The sequence below is a fragment of the Falco naumanni genome, chromosome 4 (genome assembly GCF_017639655.2).
Source record: "Falco naumanni isolate bFalNau1 chromosome 4, bFalNau1.pat, whole genome shotgun sequence".
NCBI lineage: Eukaryota > Metazoa > Chordata > Aves > Falconiformes > Falconidae > Falco > Falco naumanni.
In genome coordinates, this window is record NC_054057.1 from 101,767,694 (window position 1) to 101,790,588 (window position 22,895).

Consider the following 22,895-nt stretch of genomic DNA (forward strand, 5'->3'; position numbering starts at 1 on the left):
AGGCTGTGGGCATTGTTGGAGAATGTGAAGGAACTGCTGAAGTGCTCAGGCTTCTTTTTTGATTGCTGCCCTGTTGGGGGTCAGCAGGGGGTGGTTTGAGTCTCATCTTTCCCTCTGTGCTCCACTTAAGATTGAAGGAAGCCATTGCTGCAGAATGCCATTCTTTGGGTTGAGGATTTCACTGATGCCCCTTCAGCCATAGCTGACAGCTCCCCAAGTCAAATGCAACGCCCTGTCATACCTTTGGAAGTTACTGTAGAAACTCACAGTTAGGTCTTTTGAAAGAGGAGAATGTGACTGACTTAGTAGCTGCGTGAAGTTATAACTTTGCTCTCCCTTTTCTTCCAGATACCTTCTTGAACAGCGAGATGTGGAAATTAATGTCCGTGATAAATGGGACAGTACACCTCTGTGAGTCCTGCAGCCTAGAGCGCTGGCTGGGTGGGAGGGGAGGGCTTTCAGAGCTCTTTTGCTCCCTCTGCATCAGCTGCTAGGAGCATCATTACGAAACATCTCAGGTTCAGCTTTTTGGGAGATTTGGCTACATATTTCTGCTTCTCTTCTCAGCGGGTGCTGTGCTAAATATGGCTTTGTCTCCTCATCTGACTGATGCTTGCTGTAGTAATGCTCAGAAGGGTGGTTAATTTTGTGACCAAATTACCTTAATTGAACAGTCTGCTCTTGGCCTTGATTAGGCTTTTTCCCGCCTCAAAGTCTATGGCATTCTAGCAGGTCTTTTCAGGTGAAGGCTTGGCCATCACAGTCTGTCTGGCAAGGCTGTGAACACGCAGTAGGTACTGAGGAATCCCCGTGCCGAGGAGGGTAGTGTGACCTTTTTACCTCCTCACATACCCATGTCAAAAATGCATTTAGACATCTGCATTATATTTAGAATACAGAATGACTTCCCAAAGTAAAGGTAGAATAACATTTGCCGGCTGCAGTGCATGTTACAGAATTCTCCTAATGTGTAGGACAGTTTGTGATCCTTGTGAAAGAGAATCATGAAAGCCTTAGACTGTGAAAGGGGAAACAAACTTCACTGTAAGTAGGATGGAGGGGTGGATTTGCTGTACGTCCGATGTGGGTGCTGTTCCCCTGTTATCATAGCAAGCAGCGCTCAGGCTGATGACAGAAAGAGCAAGGAGTGTTTTTGAGAATTCAGTGGATTTGCTGAGTGGCCGTGAAATGAACTCTATTGAAACAAGGATGGATTTGGCAGCTGGTGGTGCAACAGAAGATGTTGAACCCAGACTGGGACCTTGAGATCTCCTTGCAGGACAGCAGTGCCTAGGAGTGCTGGGAACAGATCCCGCTTAGTCTATTGCCGGGGTCAGGCTTTATGCTGTTCAGTAGCAATTCCTCACTCCTATCAGGAGGCATCTTCTAAGCTTAGCAGGGATGTCTCAGCACTGAGGTGTGCATGCTGTGGTGCGCCCAGACACTGAATTTTGCTTCCTACCATATCCCTAATTTTCTTTCTCTTGTTATTTTCAGGTATTATGCCTGCCTCTGTGGACATGAGGAGCTTGTACGCTATCTTCTAGCCAACGGTGAGCAAAAGTGTGCTGGTTATGGGTGCAGTATCTTTCTCCATACTGGTCTGTAGGGATTGTATATCCTTCTAGCTGTCCCCTGTGGAAGCTTCTTCTGTTACAACCACCCATCTAATTAGCAATCTCAGGATGCAGTGGAAGCCCTGGACACAATTTCATGGTCCCTTATGCAGGCCATTTGCTGCTTGAGTTTGCTACAGGGAAGTTTTTTGTAATGATTTAAGGCAGCATGACTTTCTGAAATCACAACTGATGTTGTGAGGGTGCATTGCTGTTGCAAGTGTGCCGATGTAAGAATTGTACTTCATCTGAAGAATTGTCTGTGTAAAGTATTCTTGTACTCCTCTGATAGCCTTGCTTTGTAGTCGAGACTTAAAGGTGAAATGCAAGGGCTTTTACTAATCTCAAACAAAGCAAGACAAACTTTCCAGGCAAAGTGCCTGCCCATTTGGTTCCCAGCACCCATATTCCTTTAGGTAGTGGTGATGTTCTGTGTTCTGGTAGAGGAATCAGAGTGCAGAGTCACATTTCAAAAGCTTTGTGTCTTCCACTGCATTTAGAGCACCTTAATCAACCACTTGTATAATTGTAAAATAACAGAATACAAGTGCCCTCCAAATCTCTAGCAGAGTCTAACCTAAAGAGACATCCCTTGCTTTGTGCAAGGCAGAAATGCTTTCTAGAAAGCGCTGTTAGAAGTCTAATAAGTGATTGCAGTCTTTGTACAGTGAGATTCGTCCCAGAATATTGCTGGAGCCATGCTGAGAGGCTTATTACCAGGGTCAGTTTAAATGAGGCATTGCTGCTTCAGGAAGGGATTTTGCAGTGGGAGAACAGCTTTAGTTTATACACATATAACGGGAGCTTAGTTTTTGTAAATATGCTCAGTAGCGTAGGGAATCGCAGTGAAACATGTCACCAGCCAGAAGTCATACTCATTCAGCAGCCATGCGGGAACTATTGAGAAAGATTTAATTCTGCTTGCTGTCATGTACCTGTGATCATTTTGCAGGAGCAAAATGTGAGGCAAACACTTTTGATGGGGAGCGTTGTTTGTATGGAGCTTTGAGCGATGCCATCCGACGTCTGCTGAAGGAGTACAAACAGATCACGGCAAAGTGCATGAAGAGAGACTACTATGATGTCTTCCTGCAGCGGTAAGCAGATGAGGCAGCTCTGTGTGCAACGTGTTCTGTTCTTTCCGTAGCTGTTAACCTGAATATTCAAGCTCTCTGTTAGGATACTGGATCAGTTGCCTTTCAAATCTGCCCTTACCTTATTCCTGGGCTTGTGGAGCTTCCTAAGGGATGTTCCTTTGTGCCCTAAGGGATGACTTCCAGGTATGTGTGCATTTAAAGTATAACCTCCAGTGACTTAGGTACAGACTCCAGAGCCAACAGAAAGCTGGGCTTTATAATGCAGAAGCGTTAGGCTGTCATCCTCGACTGTCAAACCAAAATCAGATCGCTAAAACTGCGTCAGCAATTTAGGGTAATATGTCAACTGAAATTAATTTTCAGGCATGAAGTGCTATAGCCTGTGAGCTGAGGTTTCTAGCAGCGATAATAGGTATTTAATTTCTGAGACAGAGCACCTTAAGAAGCCTCAAACTGACTTACAGGGACAGTGCTCAGTTTTTTCTTTTGTTCGTTAAAATGTGTTAATTTTAAGGTGTTTCTGAAAGTTGCCTGTGACAATTTGTAGTCTTAGCCTAGAGTCTGAAGAGAAGCCTCACTTGCTCTAGGAGTAGAGGAATAGTGTCAGTCATCATCTTGCTGTTTTTCTATCCTGGTTGTTCTGATGTTATTACAGAGACTTGGTGTCGGTGTTTTTTTGGAGGGTTTTCTCTTTTTGTTTTTTTTTTCTCCCATTGGACTGACTTAAAACCAAACCAACAAGGTTTCAGCATCTGTATCTTCAAATTTGGAGAGCAAATAAGTCCTAGAAATATCTGACAATCTTCCCACTACTACAGAGTCCTAATTTCTGAAGCTGTGGGGAGAGAGGGGAGGGAGTAAACTCATTTGAGTAAAATCAGGTTCTGCCTTTCAGGGAAGTAGAATTTTGCAGGGTGATTTGTTACTCCCCTGCGGAGTTTGTGGCTCAGATGATGCAGGGTTGAGCTCACATGAAAACTAAAAGGTGCTGTTTTCTGCTTCTCATTCCAAACAGACCTTGTGTTAAAATTGATACAAAGGGCAACAGTAGGGGTGCAAAAAATAAACACCTAACTGCTTCCATTTTGTTTTGGGCTAGACACTAGTAGGAGGGATGTTCTAGTGGCAGGAGATGGAGATCAGCATTCAAGACCCTGCTCTGTCATCATCTCCTTGTGTGACCCCACACCTTTCTGTGCACCAGTCCTGCTCTAGAAGGAGTATGATGCCTGATGTCTGCCTCATTTGACCTCTTGGAGATGTTTGTGAGGATATACACACAAGGGGTGATGGGCATTAGGAAGCACTGGTGATGGTTGCTGTAAACTCTAGACTTAGCTATCTTGTTTTTTACCTTTTTAAATAATGAGGGTATGGGCGTGCAGTGATAAACAAGGCTTCATCTCTGATGTGGTAATTGTCTGTATTTCTTGCCTGTAACATCCTTCCTTCTTCTGAGGGTGGGTGACGTCAAACCCTGTCCTATTTGCTGCACAGTTAAAGTGTGCATACTGGCAGTGCCTGAAGAGCAGGGAAGTTGCATCTTACTTTGTAGTGGGGTGATTATTTTTGAAAGTGTATGCTTCTGCAGGGCTTTTTCTCAATGACAGTTTAAAACCAGGGTTAACCTTTAGAGACGTGTTTGGGCGCAACTAGTTCCACTTTAAAATCTGTTCTGTGTGTTCAGGTGTTCACCTGAGGCAGGAAGGTTTCATTCTCCAGCCTCCCTCTTGCACTAAGGAAACTTCTTTGAGTCATTGGAGGGAGTGAGAGATCCCAGTCTAGTATGTGAAGTACCAGCCCCCGTGCTGGCCTTCTGACTGGGCAGGGAGAGACTGCAATGTCCAGAGGTATTTGTTCACTTAGACCTAATTGTACCATGTCCCCCACTAGCTTTACTCAATTCTTTCCTTTCTCATTCTGCAATAAATTTCCCCTCTCTTTGTTCCTTACAGGTTGCTGGAGCAGGGTTACCAAAGCGACATAGTTTTCATTGTCCATGGCAAATCCTTCTGTGCCCACCGCTGCATTCTCAGCGCTCGCAGCGCCTACTTTGCGGAAATGTTTGAGACCAAATGGAAGGGGAAGAACATGATCGTGTTGAAGCATCCACTGGTGAGCAAGGCTATGCGTCCAGCTCAGCTCTTTCTTTTTTCTTCCCCACCCCCCCACCCCCCCCACCCCCCCCGTGTTTTGACTGGGTGAGAAAAGTGAGTAGGAAGGACAGTTTGAGGGTTAACTTCCACAGTGAATAGCTTCTGGAGCTCAGAATAACCTTAGTCAAGGAGATGGGCTTGTGGAGGCATTTTATGCAGAAAAATAGCATCTTACTCGGATAACAAAAGGCTGTAGACCGTGTACTTACCCTTTGTTCCCTCTGCTGTGGGCTCAAACGTATCTGAATTAATGGCAGCAGCAGGTTCCCATCTGCCAGCTGCGTCGTGATTCCTCTGTGGGATAAGTTGAGTCTGTCTAATTCCTGGTGGACAGGTGGTCTGTGGTGAAGACATCACCTCCATAATTGGCACTAATTGAGTCCTTTTTGTTGCCTTTGCAGCAAGAACTAAATAGGCCATAAGTGCATTCCATCCATTAATCACCAATACTCTGGCATGCGTTTCTACAGCTTGATTGTGGCTGTGCAAAACCTCTTGTGACATACTTCCAGTTTCACAGGACATTGCTTAATGTCTCTCTTTTCTCTTTGTACAAGAACACATCTTTCCTCTCAAATTAAGAAGAGTTGGAAATGTTTGCAACCACTGGAAGACTGGATTTTACAGAGCCTGTATTACAGCTGTGTCTTTGGAGCACCTCCGTTAGTCAGGTCCTGTCCCCGTAGGCACATGAATTAGTACTACCTGTTGATAGAGCTGTGTAAGCCAGGTGGAGTGGCAGCGTTAGTTATGCAAGGAGCGAAAAGTTAGGTGCAGTGTGTGAGCTGCTATTAAGTGGTGGGGTTTTTTTGACTTATCGGGGATCGTGTTTGTATCCAGGCAAGTTTTAAGTTTGTTATTAAGTTTCTGGGAATTCTAAAGGTAACTTTCTCATGTTTTATTTTAGATTAATCCAGCAGCCTTTGGCTCTCTTCTGCAATATCTATACACAGGTAGGTGACTTACTGTCTAGTGTATGGATCCACGGCTGGTGGGCAGCTGTCTGTGCCTCTGCCATAGCACTGTTTGGGTGGCACAGGCTTGCAGGCAGCCGTGTTTGGATGCATGAGTTGCCAACACATCCTCTCTGCTGGCGGAACGGGAGAATGTGAGCAATCCCCAGCTCTTCCAAGTTTTTTGTACCTTTTGCCGGTTGTTGTCCTGCCAATAACTATACAGCCAATTTTAAAAAAAAGGTTGATTGGTTGGATGGATGTGGAGAAAGTATTTTTACCTTTAGGAAGGCAAATCTGTTGTCTGGGGTAGAAATCCCCTGAGGTGGTGAAAAGCCAGGTTTCCCCACAGTTCACCTTCAGTCTGGCAGACTGAGTAGTGTGCGCTGAATGCTTTGACTACTTTGCATTATTTTTTTCTGAACAGAAGTTGATCCTAAACCTTCTGTGAAAATGCCAAATTGTATATTGGAGGCATGCTAAGTGCTGAACTGTTTTAGGCCAGGAGGTGGTGCCAGAAAGTAATTTATCTTCAAGGCTCTCCTTCCCCAGTCCAGTGTTTTCAGAAAACTCCTTGCCACGCTTTCAGTGATGTTAGAAGATTCTGGGATGACAGCTTGTGAGCCTAAAATCTTTTCTTACCCAGAGCCAGGTAGTCAGTGGTGGCCATCAGGGATGCTGCTGTTGCCCTGCTATTTTTCCTTTTCTGAGGGGAATTTTGTGTAAGCCTGTTCAGTCTTTTGCCTCTTGAATGAAGCTATTAGGGTAGGCACTGGAAAGTAGGAATGTGAATTAGATGCCAAAGGGAGATTCATGGAAGTGGTGGGTGGTGGGCTACCAAGTCTTAGCTTCTTGGACTGAGTTGTAACTGGATGCTAAAAAGTGAGGAAGTGTGTCTACTGAATTTTTGTGCCATCAGGTCTTCAGGGCTTAATTTTTGACATTTTTACCATTAAGTGGTATGTATTAAAAAAGCAGTCTGCATTTCTTCTTGGCAGGTCGTCTTGATATCGACGTAGAATATGTAAATGATTGCAAGAGGCTAGCCAAGCAGTGTCGGCTGCAGGACCTCATAGATGATTTGGAGACCAAATGTAAAAAAGTCTATGAATTTGGTAAGCATTTTACTTGCTGTTTTCTCTGCTGTGCCTATGTGCTGTTTCAGGGAGAAAGAGGAAAGTGTGATGATCGATATTTGATTATACCCTTGGGACTTCCAGAAAATGATTCTGTTGTGGAATTCCCCTGTTTGCATGAGTTTTCAGTCATGGGCTCTCTGTAGGGCAGCTGTAGTGGTTTCTGACCCATGCATATTTATAATTTATTTTGAATGTTTTCATTATAGTAGAGCAGCCATGGCAGCAGGATTTTGCTGTGGTTGCCAGACATTCACTGGAGCACTGTGGGGTCTATTTGGAATTGCCTTTCAGCAGAGAGCTTGTTTAAATCCCTGGGGAAGTAAAATATGTCCAATTAAAAGTCCTTTTCTGCATTTATCTGACCCCTAACCAAAGTAAAATGTTTGATAATTGGCCTGAAATGGATGCAGAGAGAGACATAACACTTTCTTAAAAGCAGAAAAGTATTTCTGAAAGCATGTGTGTATTTATAACAAATGTATGTGCCAAACCTTAAATGATGCAATCCTCTATTTAAGGGCTTTTTGTTATCCAAAGAGCTTGTGATCTAATCATGACATCAGCTTATTGCATGAAAACCAACAGTTGGAGTTTATCGTTCATCTTCTTAGTTCAAGCTAATGGACACATGAAGAAGAATCAAAACAGCACAAGTAGGGCAAAACTGTGCCTAGTCATTAAGTGGGGAAAAAAAAAATTACCTGGTGACAAAACCTTCAGGCTGAAAACATCTGACTCGCGTTTCATGCGCTGAGTTAACTCCTTTATTTCAGTCAAGTTAATTTTGGTTTGAGAACAGAATCTAGTCTGTAGCTTTTAAATCAAGAGCATCTTAGTTGATCTAAGAGGTAAGGGTGTAGCTATTCTACCTTTCTCTCTTGATTTACGAGTTCTGATTATTCAGCCTCCTGAAGTTGCAGGGCTTGACAGATAGAGACAATACTTCTGGCTCAAGAAATTCCTTATCTACAAATCACATGGAAGATACTACCATGTGTATGTCTTCCCTTGGGCATGTGTAAGTGTGTGCTGGTGGTGGGATGCAAGTTTACCATGGTACCACTGTTCCCATATAGACCAGGGTGCGAGTCCTTATGGAAGCTGTATCATGTCTTACCTCAGCTGTGTAAATACAAATGTAAACATGCATCTGAAGAGATTAGAAATGCGTTTCTTTGGTTTTTTTGCTGCAAATAATGTAAGATACCAGTTTAAATGGTAGAAAAGGGGAGTGGTGGTGAATACCATGAGTAGAAAATAAAAACTACTCAGAAAGTCAGGTAACAAAATTATCTTGTGGCATCTTTTGATATCAGAGTAATCCAATGAGATGCGGACATCTATTCTTGTCCGCTCCCCCCCCCCCCCCCCATTTTTTCCTTTTTATCTTTTTCTCCCAGGGTCTAGCTGAGACCCTGGAGGTGGCCATTCCATCTGAATACATGAAGTTGAAATCTCATATTAGGTGGTGGGAGGACATTATAGCTTGATAGCTGTCCGAAGCTGTTGCGTAGTATGTCACTGGCAGCTTAAGGATCATGAACTCCAGTGTTTAAATTTGCAAACTACAAAAAAGCTGACTGCTTGGTGGGGTTTAAAAGTAGAAAATGGTGAAGTAACATTTCATGTTGGTTGGGAGTTTCAGATATAAGTTTCATTTGGAGATGTGATGCAGACTTCCTGGATGGCACCAGACAAAGAATTTAATGTCTGTGTTCTTTGGGAGGGAATGGTTGTTCATTTCTAAGGCCTGACAGAAGAAATAATCAATGGGTGGTGTAAAGCACTGATAGAAGTACTAGGCTTGATTCTTTTTTATGACAGTATGGATTTACGTGAATAGACAGAACTGCTGATAGGTCTGTTAGAAGGTAGTTTCTCATATCAGATCTCATGTTGAAGCCAGGAAAACTTGATTCTCCAGAAATTAATATATATAATAATTATATAAGTTAAAAATTGGGAAAGATTTTAGAAAACATCATGTCTGGCACTTGACGAAGCATTATTGTTCCTTCTAGTGCATTCAGAATCTCTGCTTTTTCAAAGTGCTTTCTGTGGAATAGACATCTGATTCAGGTCTGCAGAGCAGGGTCACGTCTTGCATCAGGATTATGAAGCTGAAATGTGCCTAATGAAACAACAAACTCAAGCCTGTGCAGCACCAGTGGATAATTGCAGTCTCTGCAATCTCATTATCTAGAGTTAATCAGCATTTCAAAAGCACTTAGTATCTTGGCATGCTCAGACAGTAGTTAAGGAAAACCCTGAAGAGGATGACCCAGCGCCTTCTGTTGCACCTGAGATGGACTTCAGTGTGAACACTTGCTTATTTTCCCCACGTGTGTATTGTGACTGTAACAAGAAAAAACTGTTGCAGTGTTTGGAAGAGCTCAGACAGGGTTTGTCCAGATTAAGCAGTAATCCTTCCTTTAGAAGTGGAGATATTTGACAGTAAATGTTCTGCAGTTATTTCTACAAGTTTTAGGGGGAAAAATTTGAGAGCAAGGTTTGTGATGTTTGCTGTTGTAGTGGAGGCACTGGATGTACAGCATCTGTCGTTCTAGCTAGGCGTGGCATTGGGAGGAGGATGTACAAGGCAGATATCAGTGTGGCATCATTTTGGAAAGGTTTGGGGGGGTTGTGGCTCTCATTTTTTGTGGTGCATTAGCTCAATTGAAAGAAAAGACTACAAAGAAATACTGAGTGTAAAACAAAGGCAGCTGATAAATTCGTAGGTGATGCTCAGTGCTATACAACTGAGCTAGATGGGGAAGGAAGACAAAATCTTCCGTTCTCAAATGTAGTTGGGTTATTCCCTGCAGCTACTTGCATTTTTTATGTTGCTGTTTTCAAAAAACCCTTCATTCCTACATCTCGCAAGAAAGCAATTGTCCCTGCTGCTTCCTTGCAGCCAACAGCTTATTCCTGTTCCATCACTTTGATTTTTGTTGTTACTGTTAGGAGAGAGTTGCTTGTGATACCAGATGCTGTGCTTTTGGTTTTGAGAGATGCAGTGTCTGAAATGTCTCATGATAGATTTGCTTCTCAGACAAATCACTGCTCTTTCATGTCAGTGTGAAAATGCACAGATGCTTTGTAGATCCCAAGAGAGAAACCCTTTCCCTTGACTACTGCTTAAAACTTGCTGGGTCCATTAGCACTTACAGAGCCTGACTGATTTGGCAACTGTTACAATAGGCATTACACAAATATAAATGATTCCCTCTGCCATAAAGAATTTCTAATTGCACAGTGAGAAATTTCCTTCTCTCATGCTGGTCTGTAAGTGGACAGGGCTTTTTGAGAAAATGCACTCAGTCGTGTTTGTGTTGGTGCCAGGTCTCCTCTTGGCTTATGTACCCTCAAGTCATCTAGCTGAAGGTAGCGTTTAGTGCTGATAGAGCAGCCTGTCTCCTTGCTGGTGTAGTTCCATGTGTAGCAATGTTGATACCTGACTGTCTTGTATTGGTCAATTATTGTTCCCTTCCCAGTATCTCTCTGGGATATTCAGCCTATCTGAGGTACAGTGCTGGCATATTGGAAGGGTGCAGCAGTAATGTGGAGGAGGGGGTGGAGAACATCTTCTGTGGCACGTCGTGGTCTTGTTCTGCCCACGGCCCAGCAGAGTCATCTGATGGAGCTCATGTAATGTTGCACAAAATGTCAGGAAAAATGAGGTCTCAAGGTGGCATGATTCACCTGTGAGGAGTCTTAATGTGGTGAATCATGCCTGTCAGAAATTCTTCTGAATGCTTCAGCTGTGGGGCCACTTAACTCTTTTGTCCTTGAGAGTTAACTCTGCATTTCCCTGGCTCCCAACAGCATCTCAAGCCTTCATCACCACAACCTGGCATTTTCCAGCGGTGCTCCATGTTTTTTCATGTGTTCCCTATGTGTCAGAGACTGTTGAATATCTTACATGCTCCAGTCTTCACCCCATTTTCATGCCGAGCTGAAAATAGCGGTGTTGTAATACAATAGCTGGGCATACTTTGGGCTGCTGCTCACTTGAAGTTGGCGGGGTTGGCTTCAACGAGCTCCACAGCAGCTTTGGTCAGAGCAAGACCGCAAAAGTATGATTGTGTAGTTTGCTTCCCCTTTATTAGGCTGTTTAATTGTGTAGGCTGGTAGGGCAAGACAGGGAGACACACTAGGTCTGAAAAAGGCAAATGGAGTGCTGTCTCTGTATGGTTTATTTGATCTCTTTGGTGGCAGTGATGCTTATTTAATGTTTGCAAAGAACACAGGCACACTCAGGAGTCCAGGTGTTCTGGGGATCTTTGTGCTTTGAGGATCTATAGGTAGAAAGCAGAGAACAGGCTTGGGTGCACAGGACTTACTACCTAAACAAGAATAAATCCTTGTGTTCCCTGGAGTGAAGTTAGGATGCCACAGCTGAGATGGGACCCGTGAGAGCATGTGACAGAGCAGAGAGGCAGGGAAGCAGTTTTATTTTAACTAAATATTTCCTGGTATGGGCTTCACTTTAGGTCACACTGTCAGTGGCAGGGGTGGCAGCTGGGGAAGGCATCGTATGAGTGGCTTCTGCAGGGATCAGGGGCAGCCTGGTCAGTGGTCCTCAACTGTAATTGATAACACGGATTGCAGAGAGCGAGCTGGGCCTGAAATATACCTGTGGCAATTTTGTGTGCCACAGTTGATAGTCCAGCACAAGGAATTAAGCGGAGGTTGGAGCAGAGACTGCAATATATGCATCCACTTCCAGCCCTTCTCACCAGTTGTACTGAGGAGTGCTGTATGCATGTTTACATAGAAGAATCACATGTGTTTTGCGGTAAAAGCTGAACAGCAGTAATACTTTTTCTGGAATGTCTGTCTTTTCTTTAAATGGGAGAGAATGTTTGTAGAGGAATTTAGGCATCTCTGCTCTTTTGTTGTTTGTTTTTTTTTTTTTTTTTTTGCTTCTTCCAGTCTCTTCCAAGCCAGGGACCTGTGTGAAAGTGCTGACGATTGAGCCCACAGGTAACTGCCGGCTGCAGGAAGATCTGGCTCTTCTAGCAGACTGCGCCCTGCCAGCTGAACTGCGGGTAGGGAGCAATTATACTACTTCTGGTCTCTGTGGGGCTGTGATATGTGTTCGGTTGCATTCTCTCCATTTGAGTTTAGTGCTTGCTTTGGTGGTGCTCCAAATACTGAAACCTTTTATTGCTTGGAAATGCTGTAGGATTGTTTAATGAGGCTGTCGATGCTGGTCCTTTCCCTTGGATTTTTACCCCAGCAGGTTTCTTGGTAAACAAAACCCTTGCCATGTGGTTGGTGGGGATTTCCCCATTGACTACAATGGGACAAGAGGTGGTCCCCAGCTCTTTTTCCTCCTCTCTGCCATCCTTCTTGAGTATCAGAACTGTTTTATCAGCAGGCGTTGTTACCCAAAGAGACACATAGATGGAAGGTGGCTTGCTGGGCTTGCTTACTAGGAGCTGACACCCTGCAGTGGAGAGGTGCTTTCAAACTCTGAAAATATTTCCAGCAGAAATGCAAGCCCCTCTGAAGTGAATGTAACTTGACTGACAATAGATTTGCTTTTCATAACTACGTCTTGTTAACCCTTAGAAATAGCCCACAGACCACAGGTTGATGATAGCTATGTTAAAATACCATCAGTATTATTAGTTAGGCTCATATATGGAGATCTTTGCTCCCAGTTGCAGGAGAACAGGATAAATATTAGTGGTCTTCATTCTCCCTGCGTCTGTTGTTTTCTGTAGTATCAGTAGATTCACTTTGCTTTTATGTCTGTCCTTTTTTTTCCTCTCGCTCAGACCAACCACTGAATTTAATAACGTGAACTCATTTCAGGTGGCTGCTGTGCCCAGAGGTTGTATGGCTGAGCGATGTAGCAAAGTTTATTGCCTTCTTTCTTTTTGTCCCCTGCCAAATAGACCTGCCTGGTGCAAAGAGCTTGTGTGTGTGTCTGCGCATGGATAAGGTTTCTTACCTGTAATAAGCCAGCATGTTTTCTGCTGACTTTTGGCAGACATACTTCTCTGAGTACTGAACACTTTACAGAGAGAGTTTCTCTCCATCAAGTTTCCATCTACCAATGCAGAAATCTTTCCTACATAACCTGCTTCCCCCAATTAACTGTGCGTTTATTTGTGCCTTTCAGTATGCTTTTCTGTAGGTTTGTAGGATTTAAAGGGAGGTGATGCTATAAGTAAGCCTCAAACTTACCTCTGCAAGAACTATAAAGAAGGTCGTGGGCCCCAAAACAGTGAGATTTACAAAAATTCCTAAGTCACTTCTCAAATAAGAAGAATGCTTTCTATTTGATTGCTTGTCCCTAGACCTTGATGGCATGCTCCTTTTGGGTTAGGTTTTTCTTCTCTAGGGTTAGAAACACTCTCCTTTTAATTCTTTCATGCAGAATAGGGGCTAGAAGGAAAGTAAGAAACTTGGAATAGTGTAATTATCTGACAGCACTGTGAATGCCTCTTTCTTGCTGTGTTCATAGATCAGAATAAAGGCAGTTACAGCAGCATTAGACTTATTATGACTGTAAAAGTAAAGAGGGCATCGGCCCGTGCCTGTTCACTAAAGAATTTGTATGCCATGTACAAATTTGGGTGCTTTGTTTAAGCCTAATAAATTCTCAGACTCCTGTTTTTTGATCTCTAGGTCTTTTTCTTTGTTAACTTAAAATGAATATATGAAAAAAAGCTCTTCACCCTATTGCCAGTTATATCTCATCCTAATGTTTGCAAATTGTTAAATTCTGTGACTTCGGCATCTTTGCTGTGGGACAGAGGAACTGCACATCCTCCTTCTTGCAGGGTTTGATGCCATACGAGGAATAGGATACAAAGTATGTAACCTGAAATAGCAGGGACAACTGAATAGTCACGTACAAACATCTGTGTTCTCAGGAGAAACATGCTTTTCCCAGCCTATGCAGAGTAAAATAGGTATTTGGCTTCTGGATAAAAGCCAGCATTTCCAAAATTTGGCAAGAGACATTCTGAGCTGCTGTGTATTATATACAGCTTTGTTTCACTATAGACAAATAATTTTCATGTTATGTCTTTGATACTTGAATGCTGCTGAAAACTCTGTGCATCCCAATTTCATAGTTCAGTAGTGTGTTATATGGCTAAAACAATAATAATTGATATCCAATCACAGTTCATTATTAGTTTTTAGAGTGAGAACTGTCTATTCCTTAAACTCTTAAACATGTTTATGATCTCAGTATCTTGTTCCTTATTCCTGCTTATACTTGAAAACCTTTTCTCATTCAGTGTTTGTTTTTGAAAGTATTGTTTCTATTTTGTTTTAAACTAGTAATGCCCAGAATTTTTCTGACTGCAACAGCTGCTGTTTTGGTTTGTCGCAATGAAATTTAGTGTGACGGATTGAAGTAAAATACCATCAGAAGCCAAGCAACTGTCAAAAAACATGTGGCTTTCCACTGTCTCTCTGCCTAGCTCTTCATCTCGTGTCTGCCAGGTGATGTTGTTGAGGTAGACATGCCAGGGCTTCCAGTGTGTGAGACTGTAGGTACATCATTTCCTTGTAGCTGGTTTTTCATTATCTTTTAACCAAAACCTTATTTTCCAAACCAGGATGAAATCAGACTTAAAAGGATCAGTTTGCCATGAAATAAATAACCGTTCTCTCCATCTGTATTGACACTTGGTGTGGCTGCAAAGAAATGTGACCATTTGTCACTTCTGGGATAAAGCTGAATCTTGTAATGCATAGAAAGAAGTTGGAAACAAGTAGATGGGTTCCATCTTGTCTGTCTCTGCACCTGTGTAGCGTGGTTGTCCGTGACAGTTACTGCTGTCCTTTGCTGTGCCCATTTGGCAGAGGCAGATTAACCAAACTATTTACAACATGCTTCCAATTATTTTTTTTTTTTTTTGTCCAATCCACTTATATCTGGTTATGGGCTGGTAATCTTGTCTTGCATCGCTAACCCCTGTATTTTGTGCTATAATTTATTTACAGTTTTCTTGCTGAGATAATCTGGCTGAGGTACAAATTGCTGCTACTGATTTGTTTAGTATGTTTTTGCCTCCAGCAGCATGTCTATTTAAGTGCTAATAGCAAATCCAGGCGGCAAAGACGTGGTCCTCCACACGTGATGGTTGGAAGATCCTGTCAACGTTCAAGCAGTCTCACGCTGTAGAAGTGTTGAGAATATTTCTGTATGGTGAATGAGTTACTGTGAATGTTTGCACCTCACAGGCTGGACTGTGTTGTGCTTCCTGGGGAACATACTTTGGTAACTGCTTTGCCTGGACAGAAGCATGCTAAGGAGGTTGCCTGAATGGGGAGGGGGGTGGGAGGAATGAGCCAGTTTTCTTCAGGGAGACCCTGAAAGGGAGATTAAATTCCTCAGGCATGACAAGAGAGGAGAGTAGAAGTAGTAGAGACTTGAAAGGGGAGTAAAATGGAAAAATCTGCAAAGCTACTTCACACTGAATAGGAGAGACAAAGATGTGAACCTGCTTTTGTAGTAGGAAATGGAAATGACCTTGTAAAACTGAGCATCAGAGCAGGGACCAGACAAGGCTAGGAGCAGGAAACTGAGCCTGGAGGAGGTTGTAATTCAGGAGACAAACTCTGAGAGAAATAAAATTCCCATGTCCATTCCAGAGGGATGGATTCCTTTTAAAGATTTACATTTGGACAATGAAAGGGGAGCAAAGAAGGGATGTATGTAGGAGATGTGGAGTTTGTCTCAGTTAAAATTCTTGTGCTGCAAGGAGTGGTGTCTTATCAAAGCCTGTTTCTAGGTGGTGGGTTTTTTTACCTGTAACATGCCTGCAAAGTTGTAGCCTTGAAAGTGATGTCAGAATTACTAGTAGAGGCCCATGGCATGGAGATAGCAGCAAGGCAAACAGAGCAGGCAGTTGGCTAGCCTGATACTGGTGTTTGTAATGTGATGCACCAGAGAGTGGGATGCAGATCCCCAGACTGAGGTTTGTTCAGTGCCTTGAAACATGAGACACAGATAAGAGCGAAACAGCAGCCTGGGGAATCTACAAATGGGATGATTTGATCTCATCTTCCATGCTGGAGGTGCCTTTTGTATTACACTCTATGAAAAGCAGGTAATAGATCAATTGGGCAGTGTCCCTTGAATTGCTGCATCCCTTCTGCATCAAGGAGTTTGCCGATAGGGAAAGGCTCACTGGAGAGAGGTGCTATGGGGAGGCAGCATTACTGCGACAGCATGTGTACGATTTGAATGTCACTGGGCTTACTCTCCTGTGGTTAGGGATCAGAAACGGCCAGATGTTGCTGTGGACAGGGAAAGAGCTTGGCAAATGGGTCCAAACTGCCATGTTCAGTGGTGGTATAAGCTTTTGCCAGCTTGGTGCCTTGCCACATCCTAGAACCTGTCTTGTGAGAGAAACCTCGCTGCATGTGAATTGAGCTTGGCTGAGAGCACCAACCCAGTGTGTATGCATCGGGCTGTGTCTTTGTTTCGTTTGGGAAGGAGGAGTCATCTAGCTCAGTAAAGCTGAAAGTCGGTTGCTTTCTGTTAGGATAGAGGCAGGTGAGTTGGAAATGGTGCTTAGGTGGTCTGCGACTGGGAGACTGATCATCACAGCCAGCCCAGGGGTTTCCCAGGTGCAAACCTGGGATGTAACTTTCCTGGGTGAGAGACAGCAGTAATAAACCCGTTGGCCCAGGCAGCTCGGGGCCATATGTTTGGAAAGCAAGAAGCAAGGGAAACTTGTTTTCAGAGATTGTCTTGGTTACATGGCTGTGAATGTAAACTTTTTTTTTTTCCCCAGTTTAGTTGCCCTGTATATCGGACAAGGTGAAAGTGAAAATATTTGGAAGTGTCACTTTAAAATAACATAACACCAACAGATTTTTTTGTGTGTGTGTGTGCGCTGTCTTTGTTGGCACGAAGGACTGGGAGGAGGTGTGTTGGTGTTAAAATAATTCGCTAGAGTATTAATACTGCAACAACACTATCTTTGGCTGCAATTCAAATTAGAAATCTAAAACGTGCTTTAGAAACGTTGGATTATTGAAGTGATGTGGTACTTGTAGCCAAACCGTTTCAAACTGGTGTGTACATCTATGTAATCTATATGTCACCTGTACATCTACACAGTAAAGGGCTAGTCCTAAGCTCTAGTATGCTTATGATACCCCGTACATGAAGTAATCTTTGCCTCCTCTTGGTTATCTGCCTTGTTAGGTGGCACGGAAATGCTTTCTAGAGGTGTATGGAGGGTCAGGGAGTTTTCATGGATAAGGGAGGCAGCTGTAACTTGAACCAGGAATACCTCTATCAGGAGTGCAAAGATTTCTTCACGCTGAATTCTGTGCTCAGATGATCTTTTGGTGCTCTGCACTGTGCTGAGGGAATTGATGGGTGATTGCTTCTGGGAAGACCAAGAAGTCCAAACTTGGGACACTAGGCATGATTAAAGCATGAATCTTAAAGGTGGGGTTTTCTGTTTTCTTTTCCTAGGTTGGTTTTGGGGAGTTGCCATTTGACAGCACTGACAACTTTAACAGTTGTCCTGATGTGTGTTTCCGAGTGGCAGATTACAACTTTTTGTGTCATAAGGTATGTGATTGTGCTATATACTTCATTCTTCTCCCTTCTTGCCATGGGTCTAGTCTACGTGTCTTCCCCTACTCATCCGGTGCTGGATACACTGCAGAAGCAGCATTGCTTCATCAGCTGGGACATCAAAAGTCCTGTGGCAGCTGGAAACTATATTTAAAGCGTTTAACAAAACAGAAAACTCTGCCTTTCTTGCAGAGGTGAGGGGATATATTTATGGATTCAGCTACAGCATTCACAGCTACAAAATCTCCTGCTGCTGGCTTGTGAGTTCAGTGTCCAGAGAAGGGAATTCGATCTGCAAGGAAACAGCAGTAAGAACGGATTTTGAGATCCAACCTTCAATTCAAACTCCTGCCCTAATGCCATGCTACTTTTGAATCTCTTAAGTTTACAGATTGGTGTTTTTTTTTTTTTTTGTTCTGAGGGTAGGCATGGATAGGAATAAGGTATGGAAAAATGTTGGAGATGCAGCTTCAAAATATAGGGAGAGTCAGAGTTACAGAGTCTGAACTTACAAAATACCTTTGAGCTGCTCTGATGGCTGGCTGGTAGTGCTGTTTGGTTCGGTGCAGTGAGAAAGACGCTAATGTTTTGGTCTTTCTTCCCTCTCCAGGCATTTTTCTGTGGTCGCAGTGATTATTTCAAAGCCCTTCTTGAAGACCATTTCAGTGAGAGTGAGGAGCTGCAGACACAGCCCAGCATCCCTGTGGTGACTCTCCATAACATCTCAGAAGACATCTTCATTCGGGTGCTCTACTACATCTACAGTGACGATACAGAGGTGAGGCCAGCCATGGAGCCTTTCCTCCTGGGATGCTTAATTCTGGAGGTGTTCACAGCAGTGTTTTCCCATAGCGTCTGAAATTGTGCATGTGGTTTCTTAAATCCCACTGCCCTACTCTGCTACCTCGCTTCTCAGGAGCCCACATACCTGGGACATGTTGTTAGCCAGGCATGAATCTAGTTTACGTGCATGAAATTTGGGAAGCAAATCCTTAGGCTTTCACCCTGTAATAAAAATTTGGAAATTAGGTTGCATATTGTATGTTAGTGTGTTAAATGCAGGATTTTGCAGATTTCCCTCTTGGGCTCTGTGGAAGGATAAGGTGAGCAGCTGCCAGTAGATGGCAGATTGAACACATTTGGAGATGTGGAAAGGTTGAGAGATTCTGCTTATTTTCTCTTGGCATCATAGCCTACTTTTCCATTTGCAGCAAGTCATTATTTCCACTGTTTATTTATTGCTGGGGTGGGCAAAGATTCCACTGGGGAACCAACACCTTGCTGTGCTCAGTATTGCAAGCAGTAACAAAATGGCCCTAACACACCTAGTTTTCAGCCTAATGGACGGTGCAGCAAATCTCAGCCTTTAAGCAGCTTCCTGCTTCGGTTTTGTGGCAAATGCTTTCAGCAGGTCTAGCTACAAGATGCCAGAACACATTCTGGCATTAGGGCACTGATCAGAGATGCTGCTGCACCTGCCACTGTCACTTCTCCCAAGCAGTATTTGTGCTCTGGGTTAGGTGCCACATACAGAGAATGCAGGCAGCTGTGACCTTGTTTCTGCTGATCTGTTCACCTCCGGGTAGCAGCGGGGAATGTGCGGTCGGGAGAGATGTATTTATCAGGCAGCAAGGGCAGAAATGCCATTGGTATGCCAGAGGGCAGATGCTTCACTTGTCTGCACTTCTTTCCTCAGCCATGCGTTGAAAGGGCAGGTGGAGAGGGGAAGAAGCATGTTGGGGTTGTGAAGATCCTCCTGACCTTGTAACCGCACTGCAGCATGACCCCGTTCCCTTGCACCTTTCCATTCTGCCTGCCCTCCTTGTGATGGCTCACGGGAAGTGTTTCCCAAGCAGCCGTCCCTTTCCAAGGGGTGTCTCAGCTGCCCTGTCTGGACTTGGAGCAGGACAACAACAACAACAATGTGTAGGAGCCAAAAGGCTCTTTTTTCGTATCTTTTCTGTGTAGAATGGTACGTAGGTTGCATTTCAAACTGAGCAGCCAGCATATGAGCTTCTGCAGAGAGTTCACCTATCAGGAAAAACGGTCAGGAGAGCAGGAATGTAACTCGTGCTCCACACTTAAATGTAGACTGTTTTTCCTGCCCTGGATTTCTCCAGCCAAGTGTCAGCACTTCCAATTCAGTGTTTCTTTTTCCAAAGGATTTATGTGTCTGTCCATACAGTAGTGACTACTTGCAGTTGGAGGTTAGAGTGTGTGCAGAGGACAAAGGATTCCAGGCAGAGAGAGAAGTTTCTGATCGGAATACTTGTGTGGGCACAATGGGAGCTTTTGGAGGAATGTTTGCCGGATTTGTCCTTGATCAAGCAGTTGGGAGCTGCTGCCACCAATACTGCTGACTCGAACGCCTCCAACTTGTGAGGTCCCTAGAGCTTATGAAAGGACAAAGCAGCACTTGATTAATAACCCCAAGAGCTCTGTTACACCAGTATGGCACTACAGCACTCATGGTGTGCCCCTAATACAACTTGTATCCTTCTGCACAGCTGTTGCAGGGTGTTATACAACTGGGACATTTGCTGTGAGCAGCCTCTCCAAACACTGGTGGGGACAGCTGTAGGGGAAGAAATAATCAGCCTCTTGCAGTTGTCAGGGTGAGCAACCACATGTGTAGATGTGGACAGCTGTGCTTTTGGTGCTGACCAGTTACGAGGGCAGTGGACCACGCCACACCAGTTACCATTCCTCGGTCTAGTATGGCTTGGTCTCTAAATGTAGGTGATCTCGCCTCCTCCACAGCCAGAGTATGCTGCATCCTGCATATTCACCGTTCAAACGGATGTGGGTAACTGTGCTCTTTGCAATTCACATTAGCAGGAACAGAATTGTGCAGCGAGAGGCTCTAGTTCCAGGTTAGTGACGCAGATGGCTGACTAAAATAGGTTTTGCCCAGCCAGGGGGGAGAGACTTGAGTGAAGCTGGAGGTGGTGTCTCCAACATTATCTACAGCATTTTTTCATCCTCAGATCACTTGCAAGGGACAAAGTACCCAAGAGCGAAATGGGAGGGTGGTTCTCTAGCTCAAGAGCCTGAAAATGTTAAAGGCCGTTCACAACAGTGTGAGCTTGAGCATCTGGAGCGTGAATTCAGTTTAGTTTGAATGCCTGTTAGAGCTCCAGTAGTATTTGATGTGTGGGGTCTATTCCCCACTTAGTTGGGCCTCACCTACAGTTTTATTTGGCGTGGAATTTTCTGTCCTTTGTTGTATCCCTGTACGGGGAGGTTGTGCTGGCTGAGTTAGCAGAGCCAGTTTGAGGAAGGAGCTTCAGAGAATTTTGCATATTTTTCCCAAAATGTCCAGCAGTACAAAATGGGAGGAAAATCCTAGTGGGGACAAGGTGCTGCGTTCTGCCAGCCTGTTCCATTTGTCTCTTCGAAGGGCTTTCATTACCTCTTGTAAAAGCTACCTCCTTCCACCACCCCGCTGATCATTCCTTAGCAGCCAGCCTTCAGTTGCACTTCAGCGTTTCCCCATTGCTTTGTGCTTACTAGCGGGGTTAGCTGTAGCATGGTAAACTTCTTGCTTTGTGCTGAGCAAGCTGCCTCTGCAGCATTTTAGACTCATCTGTGGTAACTGAGGGGAAGATTTAGCCCTGAAAGATTGAGCTCCTGTCTCTCCATAGTGCTGTTAACACTTGTCCGGTAACGGGCCAAACAACACTTTAGGGAATCTCTGCTAAAACACAAGAGAAGGCGTAAGTTTGCCTAAGACAAGTGAAGTGGGTAGGACTGGACAGTAATTCTCCTCTTTCCGTTGCCAGCTGTCCCCGGAAAACGCGTATGACGTGCTGTGTGTGGCAGATATGTACCTGCTCCCTGGGCTCAAGCGTCTTTGTGGCCGGACCTTGGCTCAGATCCTGGATGAAGATAACATTGTCAGCATCTGGAGGATCGCAAAGCTGTTTCAGCTGACCCGACTGGAGGACCAGTGCACAGAGTACATGGCAAAGATCATCGAGAAGGTAGCAGAAACACTCCCCACCGCGCTTACCACATGCGCCTGTGACTGTAACTGCACAGTGAGTCATAGATACAACAGGTTTAATGGTTATACTTCAGTCTGTAACACATGGCTGCCCACTCTGGTTTAATGCGCTTCCTGAAAATGAGCAGCGGTTAAGTAACAAATCACATGGTGAGTTAGAGCAGAGGCTGAGGAGTGTGGCAGTACCTGATGCCACTGCAGTAATCCAGATGCCGGTGGCTGCCTAGCACATCCCTGTGGACTGTGGGGTGAAAAAGCTGCCCAAAAAGTTCTGCAAGTGCCATGGGCATGTGACTTGCGCTGAGCTTTCAGCCATTGTGCCCGGAGCAACGATGGTGTTACCTGAACACACCAGCTGCAGCCTGGAGAACCCAATGGGTGTGCAGGGGAGCTCTGCGTAGGAAATGTTTTCTGGTGTTTGCTGGGGGGAGCTCTTTCTGGCATAGTGCTATAGAAAGGAGAAATCAATGTAATCTCTACTCTCCTCCAGCATGACAAATCTAACAGTAGGGGGTTCCCCAGAGGAAATTCAGCTGTTGAACAGCCAGAAGTAATGAATCTAACACTGGCATTTGCTTTATGGGGCTCCATTTAAGTATTATCCTGAGTGATTATAGCTTGAAGCTTCAGGACTCATGGAGCAAGCTGTCATACGGGAGGATAAACTGGAACCTATGGGGTGTTTTTATCTTGAGATAGATCTTTATAAATGGCTTGTATAGTTCACATGGGAATGTAATGTTTTCACCTGCAGCTTGAAAAGTGTGAAATTCTTTTGAGTGTGTGAAAACAGCAAAGGAAGTGATTCTGGGGCTGTTACTTTGTTCAGTTTATAGTTTGGGGATGATAGACATATCAGCATGCACCTGGATTCTAGCTTCTGAGAAGGGCATTTGGAAAGTTGCTGAATATCCCAAGTAGTAATTGGGCAAGGTGGGGCTTTGCTTGTGTGTTCCCCTTGCGTTCCCTTTCTCTAGCCTGAGTGGGAGTCCTCGGACCTAGCATTGGCAGTGTGCCTTCCTAAGGGTGTTGGCACAAATGGAGCCACCCCAGCTGTTCAAACATCAGCAGCTGCCAGCATCTTGTGGACATGCACTGATGATGGCAACAGGGAGAGATTTTGGCAGGGCTCAGCAACCCGTAACGCCCAGGCACAGTTTAGTAGCATAGACAGACAGAAGCTGCCTCTCACCCTTCAGCACACCACATGTTCCTGGGGAACTTGATGCAAAATTATTCATGGGTGACCTGATTCTGTCAGGTTGGGTGCAGAACAGAGCAGGTGCCTTGCTGTGATCTGCTGGTCAGCTGTTGGTGGTGGGGCTGAGCACCGTGGTGGGGATAGAGTCATCTGGTTC

General features: G+C 44.3%; 1 protein-coding gene across 2 annotated transcripts in view; it reads left to right on the forward strand.

Moving 5' to 3' along the window:
- Positions 1-22,895, forward strand: part of ABTB1 (ankyrin repeat and BTB domain containing 1) — a 28,527-nt gene that overhangs the window by 1,677 nt on the left and 3,955 nt on the right. Inside the window, exons 2-11 of one of the 2 annotated variants that reach the window (XM_040590857.1) lie at positions 349-411; positions 1,498-1,553; positions 2,569-2,713; positions 4,669-4,828; positions 5,777-5,822; positions 6,821-6,937; positions 11,897-12,012; positions 17,427-17,525; positions 18,142-18,309; positions 21,314-21,514. In XM_040590857.1, the coding sequence (XP_040446791.1) occupies positions 349-411; positions 1,498-1,553; positions 2,569-2,713; positions 4,669-4,828; positions 5,777-5,822; positions 6,821-6,937; positions 11,897-12,012; positions 17,427-17,525; positions 18,142-18,309; positions 21,314-21,514 (1,171 nt within the window). Of the gene's footprint in view, positions 1-348; positions 412-1,497; positions 1,554-2,568; positions 2,714-4,174; positions 4,564-4,668; positions 4,829-5,776; positions 5,823-6,820; positions 6,938-11,896; positions 12,013-17,426; positions 17,526-18,141; positions 18,310-21,313; positions 21,515-22,895 lie in introns of those variants that run through there. The other variant, XM_040590858.1, reaches the window with a different exon arrangement.